This window comes from Netta rufina (assembly GCF_964035555.1).
Source record: "Netta rufina genome assembly, chromosome: 1".
Classification (NCBI taxonomy): domain Eukaryota; kingdom Metazoa; phylum Chordata; class Aves; order Anseriformes; family Anatidae; genus Netta; species Netta rufina.
In genome coordinates this window covers 21892497-21904691 of record NC_140123.1, presented here as the reverse complement: position 1 = coordinate 21904691, position 12195 = coordinate 21892497, and the positions used below count along the sequence as shown (strand labels likewise).

Below are 12195 nucleotides of genomic sequence, written 5' to 3'. Positions count from 1 at the left end.
CGCTTCTCTTTGTTTATTTTTCACCGCTGTGAAACCCCAAAAAGGATGTATGTAGGAGCTTGGAGGAGGTTTTGTGCAGGATCAGGCCTACAAGCTTCAAACCTGTGGTGCCCACGGCTGATGTGCAACCCAGGAGCAGAGAAGAGCAAATCCTTGTGCCCAAGGCTGCCAGTGGCTGTCCCTGCTGGCAAGGGAAGAAGCAAACTCAATTCCCATTTCCTTCTGAGGGCTTCCAAAGCCCCTTTTCCTGACCATCAGGAAACACAGGGTTTGCTCTCGTGTAGCTTGATTTGTGCCTTTCACTCCGTTCCTTTTTCAGAGCTCCTTTTTTTCAGTATGAATATTCAAAGTTTAATCTCTGTATTTTTTTGATGTGTAGATGTGTCTTCATTAAAGATTCATGTTCTTGTCTCTTTTTCATCTATTTTGAGGTGATTTATCTGATGTAGCCCTGTATTTTCTATAAAGAATTGATTTTTCATATGGTTACAATCCTCATCCTCCCTGTCTCGTTTGAGACTGATTTGACTAAACTAAAGCTATTTTAATCTCCCGCTCTCAAAATAGAAACCATTCCATTTGTGCTGTAGAAAATGGCTGCTGGATGATCTTCGCCTGCTTTGAGCACAAACCTTCTGGCTCCTTCCTTAATCTTGCAGAGCCGCTTCCTCCCATTTCGTCCCACGGTCCGCTGGTGTCAGGGTTCCCTGTTTTTTTGGAGTCGTGGTTTTGGGAGATGGGCATCATCCATGTTCTGTCTAAAGATGGTCCTGCACATCCCATCGTGCACGGTTTCGCCTTCCTTTACATCTTTTCATTTGATGCTGAGATTGATGCTTGGATCCCTGAAATCTCCTCAGTCTGAGGACACTGCATGGGTGTCCTGTGCTGGCTTCCCTGCTTTGGCAGAGGCGTTTCGCCCACGACCGCATGCAGCAGGTGCCCTGCGGAGAGACACCCCTGCCGAAAGTGGCTGCCGTAATTAAAGCCCATCGTCCCTGTTGCTGTGGAAACGCAGGGAGCCCGACTTGCAGGCAGCTTCGTTTTCCCAAATAGTCCTTCTTCGCCAGATTTAAGCAGGGCTTCGTTCTCGGTGGGGCCGTGCCGGCAGCTGGTGTAGTGCGAGCGCTTTGGCTGCGTGGGCATTGCCCCTGTGCGTGGGACAAAAACCAAGCAGAGAGGTGGAAAATCTGCAAGGAGATGGGTTTGCTCTTAGCCCAGTGCTGCCGAATAGTTCAGTTGTGTTCAGGCACAACTGTATTCAGCTTGAATACAAAAATTCCACTCATTCTGCTGGATGCCTTCAAACGCAGAGGAAATATAATCAGGATTCAGTGAAAGTGTTGCTGATGCATTAAGAGAAATCCATCCTAGTTGAATTCCTGTATTCATTCCATCTCTCTGTTGTTTTTTATTTTTTTCTGTGACTTTGAGCTACCAGATGTCATCTTTTGACATCATAACATTCAGTTTTGTTTGTGTTTTCAAACAAGCAAGAGTCAAGCAGCACTACTTTCTCACAGACCTGCGCTGGAATCGAGTTGGGTTTTTTGTACTGGACGACAGCGAAGCCCTCAGACATCTGGATAATTAACATGGATGTTATGCAGTCAGTGCAAGTTGCTGGTTCTGCTCCACTTGTTTGCTGTATGGCTTTAATATTAAAACACAGATTGTATCTAATGAGCTAGGTCACGCTTATTGGAAGACGTGGGATAACATTTTTCCCCTCTAGTACTGCATGCCAGCTATTTATTCTCCTCGTATTTTTTATTACAGAGCTGCTGCTATCTTGTGTTAGTCCACTCGAACTATGGTCTGCTTTGAAAACAGTTCTGAATCATCAGCCTGATGCTGTAATTCCTGTGAAGGATGCTGGACTGGGAACAAAGGACTAATTTTTCATGTTATGATGTGGTTTTAAGCCATGAATGTAACCACTGTCTAGTTTCCCTCTCCTGTGGCTTGTGTTTATCCACTCCTGGCTGCTAAGAGATGATGTTCGCAACCCTAGCGTTTGAACAAGGGGAATTTAGAAAACAAGAGGTCTTCTCCAGCTGGGGTGCCATGGAAATCGGGATGTAGTGCAAGATTGAGAACAGACTTCAGAAATCCTGCAACATTCAGAAATTAAGAAAACCTTCCCTGAAATCCAGGGTGACGATCATGCTACTGTTCAGTTACTGATGGGTACATAGGAGCAATTAGGCATTGTCTTGTAAATACAAATCTGAGTGGCCAGGAGAGGATGAGTTCAGCCTTGAGAAAAGAAGACTGAGAAGGGATCTTAGTAATGTTTACAAATACCTGAAGTGTGGGAAACAGAGGGATTTGGCCAACCTCTTTTCAGTGGTTTGTGGGGACAGGACAAGGGGTAATGGCCACAAGATGGAGCCCAGGAAGTTCCTCACCAACACACAAAAGAAATTCTTCGTGGTGAGGGTGACAGAGCACTGGGACAGGCTGCCCAGGGAGGTTGTGGAGTCTCCTTCTCTGGAGATATTCAAGGTCTGTCTGGACGCCTACCTGGGCAGCCTGCTCTAGGGAACCTGCTTTGGCGGGGGGGTTGGACCCGATGATCTCTCAAGGTCCCTTCCAACTCCTACAATTCTGTGATTCTGTGATGAATTGTCTTTTCCTCCCTGTAAAGGAAATCAGAGATAGACTGTACCATCTTGCAGCAGCTCAGTTCCATTCTTTGACCATGTTCAGTGTGTGGTGTTCCCCCAGCTTCTCCACCAACATCTCAGACTGCCTTCCTCATTGACGTAGTCGCATGCCCTCCACTACTGGTCTGAGTTTGCTCATGGCTGGCCTGGGGATTCTTCTATTAAAAAAAAAAACACCTTGAATTTTTAATGTTATTCTGGCAGCACAGGCAAAAAAGAACAAATCTCCAGTAAATTCATCTGGTCCAACAATGTTTGGCATTCCAGGTAAGGCCAAAGTGGCAGTTTGGCTTTCTAAGGACGTGTCTAAGAGCACAATAAAAAGATAATTTCAGATAGCTTCTAGACGCTTGCCAGGGTTCATCTGAAGCTGCCAGTAAATCTTAGGCTGGTAACATTTAGCGCACATTAAGTGTTTTTCTAGAAAAGTTATAACTCACTATTTCATTTTCAGGATATTTCGAAAAAGCTTCATAATTTTTTTTAAAGCTTTTCCCTTTTCAGTCGTTCATATAACCTGTTTTTACTTTTCAAAAAGTTCTGCCAAGAAAATATAGTCATTTATAATTCTTGTTCCTCTTCTGATTCTGCTTATCCTGATTCTCAGTTTCTAAGCACAATAAAGCAATGGACCTCTCATGCCTCTTGATCATCATTCAGCAAGCAGCTTGAGGTTCCCAGAGGAGGCTCTTGCAGGAGAAGTGGCCTCGTGGCCAGCAGGGACCTCGCTGTGGCCAAGGTTGCAGAGAGCGGTGGCCTCCAGGCAGAAGGCTCCGGAGGACCACATCCATCCATGGGGAGTGATGGGTGTGAGCATGGCCATCCACAGGGCGTGCAGAGCTCTCCCATCCCACCCCTTTAATTTAGGTTAAAATCTTCCAGATTCAGCCAGGCATGAGCATCCAGACTGGGTTACATGGGTGACTTCAGAAAGCAGCCCAAGCACCCGTGTCCCCCTTGGATGTGCCTGGTCCAGAAGCCCGTGGGTGCAGGAGGAAGAAGCAACCAGTGGGGACAGAGACCGTGGGGAGGCTCTACCAGGAGCACCCAGACACTGCCTTTGTCCCTTCACTGCTGTCAGAGCCAACTGAGAGCTCTGCACAGCCCTGAACCCCTTCACCCCTTCCACTGCCTGTGCTGGGGTCAAAAGGGTGTTTGCATGCACTTCATCGGGAAGTCAGTTGTTTCACCCCATGCTTCAGGTCCTTATTTGTAACTGAAGAAGTCTCTAAAGCAAGGGGGTTATGAGGAGAAGAGGGCAGCAAAGTGGGAGGGGAGTGGGGAGTGGCAGCCTGTGTTGTGACGGGGCTGAGGGTAAAAGTGAGGGGAAATGAAAATGTCAGGGTGTGGTTGGGCCTCGGGATGCAGGACCTACATCTCCTACCAGGAATAAATGTCCCAGGAGAAGAAAGGGTGTCGTCTTGAGCTGCTGGGACTAGAGGGAATGGCCTCAAGCTGCACCAGGGGAGGTTCAGGTTGGAAATGAGGAGACATTTCTGCTCAGAAAGAGCAGTCAGGCACTGGGACGGGTTGCCCAGGGAGGTGGTGGAGTCACCGTCCCTGGGGGTGTTCAAGGAGAGGTTGGACGTGGTGCTTGGGGACATGGCTTAGTGGGTGACACTGGTGGTAGGGGGATAGTTGGACCAGATAATCTTGGAGGTCTTGTCCAACCTTATTTTTTCTATGATTCTATGATTCTACGAGTTCAGGGTCATATTTCATAGTAGTTGTTATACATGTAACTTCTTTCCACCCCTTTCCACTACAGGGAATAAGAAGGGGATATGCCAGGGCATCCCTGTGCTGTCAGCAAGTAGCAAAATTTCAAGCCCTCCCGGATAAGAAGAACCAGCCAGCGCACGGTGGCCTTGAAATGGCCACCGTATGCTTTTGGAAAACTTTGTGAAATTTCTCCAAAGAATGTTAGTTGAGCCAATAAATCAGACCTAGAGGAAGCCTATGAATCAGGCTTCTCCCTTCAGTCTGAAGTAGCTGTCATGCATGCTCTACATAAAAAATAAATAAATAAAAAAAAAAAAAAGCACAGTTGGATGTCCAGTCTCGTCCAGTTCCCAAATGAATTGTGATTTAAAACTGAGAGCAGGGCACCACCTGCACTGTTCTGCTGTCGTAATGAAGTCCCAGGTGAATTCTGTTCTAGGGAATTACATGACTTGAAAACCAGTCCTGGCTGGCTCTTTTACCCTCCTTTCTTTTTTATTATTATTTTAATTCAGACTATTTTTCCCATTCACAGCTTTCCTGAGCTGATACCGTCCTGTGGAGCTGACAATCTGCCATGATATGAGAGATAAACAGTATAAGGGATGTATGAAGAGGGATGAAGCACTGTGTTATAAATGGTAATGCTCTGGTGTTGTGTATTTCAGGGGTACGTTGCTTCTACGTGGGGGAAGTTTAGACCCTGCTTGCTATCCCTGTTGTCTCTCAAACCATAAATACCGTGTGTGTAGGCTTGGTAAACTGATTGGTATTTTGCACTGGGAACAGCCCCTGAAAAGTCTTGGAACAGATAATCAGGCAGCTGTGGTGTACAATCGATACAAATCCCAGTGAATATTTTTTCTGTTATTGAATATGCTTGTCCGAAATGCAGCCAGCAGCAGCACGGGAAGCAGGCAGCGGTGCTGGGGTGAAGAATTCCCCAGGGTTTTTTGGTTTTCGGTGCTCTGTCTGTGTATGTATGTATGTATGTTTGTTTGTTTTTTGAATCCCTAAGTTGTAATGGACTTTCTGGCAGTGAGCTGTGCTGCAATGTTTGAACTGTTGTGGGGAAGAGAAGGGAAACTACCCTGTGAGATCCAGAGGCGAGCAGGAGTTCCCAGGAGGGGAGGACCAAAAGCACAGGTCTTGCTTTCGTGAGATGCTCTGCCAGTAGAGAAGAAGCAGTCCTGCACACAAGCAGGGCATGTTTGAGCCATGAACAGACATTCGTTTTGCATAGTCCCACAGGTCAAAGACACAGCCATCTGTCTGGCATTCCCTTCTGGCAGGGCACCGCCACCACCACGGCTCTGCCCGCATGGAGGTGGTGGAAGGGCTCTCGGATCATCAGCTGCAGAAAAAGGGCTCAGGTTAGCTCATATGATCGTTATTGATCGCTGGCAACAGTGGCTCTGGGAAGCAGCTAGAGGCAACGTCAGCAGCCACAGAAATAGGTCTGGTGGAGCACGCCTGCCCACGGCCCAGGCTGCCACCCCCCCAGCAGAGCATCCACAGCCCGACTGCCGGCGGGCACATCGAAAATGTGGTGGTGAAAGCCAGTTGTCTCAATAACTTTTCTTGTTTTACTTTTTGTTCACAATCTATAGTAACCATTTTAAAAGTTTAGCACACATAAGGATTTCATTACAGCCTCTCAAAAGCCTGGTGCTGGTATCTTTAACCACAGCAGGTATCCCACAGGTGACTTCACAGGACAGAAGTGCTGGAAGCCTGTTCCTTTTGAAGGAACTGTTCCTAAGAGAGGGTAGGTTTAGATTATACATTAGGAAGAAATCCTTTACTTGAGGGTGGTGAGGCCCTGGCACAGGCTGCCCAGAGAAGCTGTGGCTGCCCCATCCCTGGAGGTGCTCAAGGCCAGGCTGGATGGGGCTTTGGGCAACCTGGTGTGGTGGGAGGTGTCCCTGCCCATGGCAGGGGGGTGGAACTGGGTGGGCTTTAAGGTCCCTTCCAACCCAAACCTTTCTGTGGTTCTGTGAATTCACAGCGCTCAGAGGTCCACAACTGGAATGCACAGGATGGCTCCGGGCCATTTCTGTAGCCTCACTGCTGTAGGACTTGCTCCTTTCTTGTGATCTTGGTTACTTGGAGGAGTCCTGTTCTTCATCAGCAGTAGGGGCAGTTTGGACACATAACACATCGTTGTCCACATGTATGGACAACACACCTTTAACACCAGCTTTCTGAGCCCCTTCTGCACACTGGTTGTGCCGCCGGTGCCGCTGACATGCAGAGCATCAGGCAGCACATGCTGGCTGGCTGTGCTGGCTTGCCTAATGCTCCAAGGGGCAAAACCATTTGGTAAAGTCACAGATCAATTGAAATGCTTTCCTAGAACACCAAGCTGGTTTATTTTGCATCTCATAAAGAGCCATTAGGTGGGTCGCCTTCCTTCAGTGCTTATCTGGGAGCCCCAACATGCAGTGGAGAGCTGCAGTTTGTGCATGAGAGCACTATGTGCTGGGCTCCTTATCTGCTTTCCAATCTTTGAATTTTTACATAATGCGTTTAAGACTGGTTTTGAGTAATCTCTTTTGGGGTCTCATTTTGCATTCTTAGTCTCCAGTAACAAAGAACTGCTGTGCTATTCCCTCCTGAAATCCTTTCCAGAAGGTGCACATTATCTGCTACAAGGCAGGGCAATGAAGAGCATCAATTTCCACAGCAGAATAGAATCCTGGATTACAAATTACTATTTAATCCTTTTTGCGTCAAAGGATATAATAATCCTTGCAAAATGTGCTCTAAGTCTTGTGCTTGGCTGTGTGAGGTTAAGGGGCAAAAACTAAAACAGGAATTCTCCTAAAATGTACAACATAGCGAAACGCATGTGTTCCGCATGAATTTGGGGATGTGGTTATGACTACGTTTCAGCAGCTAAAGATAAAGATGATGGGCTTGTGCTGCTAGAAAACTAGCAGTTTTCATTTCACTGTAAGCTTGCGATTACTCTGTTAGAATACAGCCAGTCTCTCGTGAGTGTTGCTTGGCTGTAATAAAGAATTCAGGCACAAAATAGGAATTGCTCAAATTTGATTTTTATTTGTGATTGAGAACATTTGCTGAAACTAACTAATTAGCAGGACTCTTAAAAATGTGAAAAAGCTTGTTTTGTTTTCTAAATCATCCTGTTACAAGATTCAAGCAATGTGATTTTGTGTAAGACAGAAGAATGAATAAGGCTGGGAGGGGTGAAGTTTCTCAAACTGTAGACTGATGGTTGTACAGTTTCCTGACCATGGAGCTATTTTAAGGAAAAGTTGAATAACTTTTAAAGTTTAAAAAATAAATTCCATAGTGACAGATCTCCAGTCCTTTGACTGATGTGATTATTGTCTCGTTGAGTATGTTGTAATTTGAATTTTGTTAGATACAAAGCAAAACAGGTTAGTTGCTTGGAACCACTTACTTCATATAATCAGTTTATTCTGTGTTTTTACTTCTGGCCTCTGTACTAAATCGAATGTGTCATGCTGCATAGAATCAGCCCCTCTTAGCTGTGTAGGAATGAATCCACAGAGAGAACCCGAAGGTAAGTGGTGGCATATACTCAATATATGGAAGTAACAGGGTAAGCAATCACTTCTGTTACGTTTAGTACAAAATATTGAGACCTTTAATGTGTAATATTTGACATTAATACACAAAATCCGAAAGGAAGGGTAGGACCAGATTGCTGAATAAAATCATAATCGCATATTAAAGAACACATTTAATTACTTGGTCATATAACCAGTGTTCCTCAGTGGAGTGGTTTTGTGCTAGACGCTGATGGCATGCATCTGGTGTGACATTGCATAACGTGATGTCCTTGCTCTCAACAAGCTGCTCCTCTTGCAGGTGAAAGCTATGCAGTGGAGCAGCTGGCACAGAGCTGTAAAATGTTTGTTGTAAGACGAATCACACGGGTGTATTTTCTCATTGCTCTTTTCCACAGCAAATGTACAGAAACCAAAAATGTTCTCTTGATCTAACTGCTGTTCCTTAGTGGGTTTTGGTAAACCCCGAACAAGTCAATAGGTCTGACAGGAACTTTCATACTTCATTCGGTATTCATGATTTTTATTTCTTTATTTGCTGCAGAAAGTGACGCTTGACTGAAGAAGGGAAGCCCCCTTTTCAGAGCAAACCCATCCTATGAGGAGGAGGAGGAGGAGCACTCCGCGTTCCTAGCTGCACCATGGGGACTACAGGTGATGAGATGGCTTCGGTGGAGCAGAATGCCTCCTTGAACCCCTTGTGCTTCGAGTGCGGCCAGCAGCACTGGACGAGGGAGAACCACCTGTACAACTACCAGAACGAAGTGGATGATGACTTGGTCTGCCACATTTGCCTTCAGCCCTTGTTGCAGCCATTGGACACTCCCTGCGGACACACTTTCTGCTACAAGTGCCTAAGGAACTTCCTGCAGGAGAAAGATTTCTGCCCACTGGATCGAAAAAGACTCCACTTTAAACTCTGCAAAAAGTCCAGCATCCTTGTTCATAAACTGTTAGACAAGCTATTTGTTCTGTGCCCCTTCTCGTCGGTATGTCAGGAGGTCATGCAGCGATGTGACCTGGCGGCACATCTCAAAAACAGGTGAGCCATGCAGATGATGGCGTTGGTAGACGAATACTTACACACTTAGACTGATTCATAGAGTAACATAAACTGGGGGGAGAGGGGGAAGAGGGGTTGTGATGGCTTTGAAATTTACAGTAGAGCAGTTTAGGAAATGAGCAGCTCATAAGCGAGCACAGCCAGAGTACTGGATCCAGTTCTGGACGTCACACTGTGAGAATGGTGGGGAACACATGGAGAGGACAATGCAAGTCAGTGGAGGTCTTGTAAAGGTGAAAGAAAATGGGGTTATTTAAGGTAAGAGAAAATAAATACAGGGAGGAGGCAAGGGGGGGAATGAGAGAAATGCAAGCCACGCCTGCAAAGAGGAAGGAAACGGTGCAATAGGAACAAAGGAAATTTAGTTCAGATTTTAGGTCAAAACAAAACAAAAACAGTCTGGCACTGGCATAGATTGCTTGGGGGTGGTTGTGTATTTTCCACTTTCAGAAGTGTTCACAAACACATTAGACCAACCTTTGTCGGGAATAGTTATGGCAGCACTAATTCTGCCTTGAGATAGGCAAATGGACAATGTATCTCTTGAAACTCCTGCAGGACCTGTTCTTCTGTTGTTGTTTTAAGATTTATTTTTTAGAATCTGTTCACAGGTTGACTATATGTTGTGTATTTATGCCATGCTTTTTTTCTAGGATTTTGTTTTTTTGGTGGGGGCGACTTATTCTGAACCATTAATGATTTAAAGTTCTCCTCTTTTATGCCTTCCTACTCAAAGCACTTAAATACTGAAAGGAGCACATGATAGAAAAAGGGAAATAAGCTTGTCAAATTCAGATAAAGTAATATTTCAAACTGGGTAGACAAGTGCTCTTCTTTCTTCCAACAAAGGAAAGCTTCCGTGGATTGCATGAGGTACTTTGCTACATGAAGATGTTTCACCCTTCTGTGGAAGGCCATGTCACTTTTCTCATGGTCAAACATGAAACCTGTTTTGAGGAGTGCACTTAACTGCTTTTGTTTTCTCTGTAGTTTAGAGGATATTTTTATAAGCAAATCGTTTTTTTTTAATTATTTTATTACATGAGCTGTATCATACCATTGACATTGGGCATACCATTTATGTTAAATCTAAAGCATAATGGAACTCATGAGTCAGGGCTAAAAAATATTATGCACATCTAGACCAAGTAACACATTTTTAAACCGGTAAGAGATTTAAGAAATTACAAGAGGAGAATAGTGAAAAATTATGTAGGGAAGGAAATAATGTATTCAAAGGCAGTGCCTCTGCTTTCAAAGGATTCTGTTCAAGTGAATTGCATCTGATATCAGAAAATATTTCCTGTGCACAACTCAACATTATTTGTGCCTTCAATTCAGATTGCATATTGTGTTTAACTTTGAAAACCCGTGTTTATTTTGCAGAAAGAGGTTTCAGAAAAATATATACCTGTCCCTGCAAAAAAGCTTCAAACGCAGAAGAGTAGGCATTGTGCATATCTGTTGAACATACATACACAAAATGCACTAAAGAAAAAAAACCTCAGAGAGGGAGCATTTGTCAGCAGTGATTGTAAAAACAAGCACAGTGCCTGGTGACTCTTGGCAAAAGGAGAAGGTGCATGTTCTAACCCTTCTCTTCTCAGTCACCAGGCTGAGATGAGGTCTTTCCATTTCCATTCCTCATGAACTTCATCACAGGTTTTGTTGTTACCTGCTTTGTTTTATTTAATTATTATTATTATTATTTTTAAATCACCCTGAGCTTCAGAAGTTGCCTGTTTCATGTGGGACATTGCCTTGCTTGGTAGGTAGCTTTGTCTGCTCTTTGGCCAACGAGCCATCTCCACGGGCTTCAAACCAGAGGCCCAGAGGGAGAAACAACAGTGGCTGCAGTGTCACACGGGAGAGGTTTTCTTTCCTAACTCTTTCCCCAAAATGCAGGTAGTATTAGCTATGTCAGTCTAGTCCAGCCTTGTTCAAACAATTCATTCAGATGCATCTTTACAGCACAGCCTTTTCCATCTTGCTCTAAGCCCCAGATGCTTCCAGGAGCTGAGAGGACCACGGACATGCAGGACGTGCAGCATCCCTGCAGTCTGTGGTGAGCATGGAGTTGCCTGGGTTTTGCTGGTTGTTGTACCCACAGCAAGGACATACCCCTGTGCACTGACCATGTCAGGGAAGTACAGGTATTGATGAGCAGCCTTTCTTGTTCCTTCTCCCACCCTTTCTTTTTCTTTTTCTTTTTCTTTTTCTTTTTCTTTTTCTTTTTCTTTTTCTTTTTCTTTTTCTTTTTCTTTTTCTTTTTCTTTTTCTTTTTCTTTTTCTTTTTCTTTTTCTTTTTTTTCTTTTTCTTTTTCTTTTTCTTTTTCTTTTTCTTTTTCTTTTTCTTTTTCTTTTTCTTTTTCTTTTTCTTTTTCTTTTTCTTTTTTTCTTTTTCTTTTTCTTTTCTGTTTTCTTTTTCTTTTTCTTTTCTGTTTTCTTTTTTTCTTTCTTCTTCTTTCTTTTTTTTTTTTTTTCTCTTTTCTTGCTTTTCTCTTTTCTTTTTTAAATTTCCCAGTTTCCATGTATCATCTTAGGTTCTTGCTCATTTCCCCTAGGCAAATCACTTCTGATCTGTACGATCACTTGGAAGGAGGTGGGGGAGACAGCCACCTACCTGTTTGTTAGGTTTATAACCCCAATATTAAACTGAATAGATTTTTATAAAACCCAAAACATGAGCAAGATCCCTGCTACGTGTTTACTTCATCTTCTAGTTTCTCACTGCCATTTCCCTCACCTTTTCAGTCCATTTTCCTTTATTGGCATCTCTTTGAGTGACATTAGGGCTATTTACAGCAAGGACACATAACTTCTTTGTACACGGAACACTATGTATGCTCACTTCGGGTATATATGAAATACTCATTTACCTAATGCACAAGATTATCATGAAATCTGCGTGAGCAGAATCGCGAGCTTTTCCTGTTTGTCAGCTGGAAAAAGCTTTCAGTCGCAGTCTGCTCATCTTGAATTCCTTCTCTTGTCTTGGGATGCGGATGTGCATTTTGAGTACATGGTGATTTTCAGTTTTCAATTAAGTTTATTTGCAAACATCTGAACACCAGTAATTATCATTGCTGCCATAAAAGATGGCATTAACTGTGTAGCTTGAATTTGATTTCGTGTGGATTAGTGAACCTAGCAAAATCCTGGTACTGATTATTAAATGTAG

General features: G+C 44.0%; 1 protein-coding gene across 2 annotated transcripts in view; it reads left to right on the top strand.

Annotated features, from left to right (window-relative positions):
• The window catches only part of LNX2 (ligand of numb-protein X 2), a 59267-nt gene that overhangs the window by 23810 nt on the left and 23262 nt on the right, over positions 1-12195 (top strand). Inside the window, exons 2-3 of one of the 2 annotated variants that reach the window (XM_084285327.1) lie at positions 4927-5032; positions 8496-8993. In XM_084285327.1, the coding sequence (XP_084141453.1) occupies positions 8593-8993 (401 nt within the window). In that variant the 5' untranslated portion in view covers positions 4927-5032; positions 8496-8592. The remainder of the gene's footprint in view (positions 1-4926; positions 5033-8495; positions 8994-12195) is intronic. The other variant, XM_084285328.1, reaches the window with a different exon arrangement.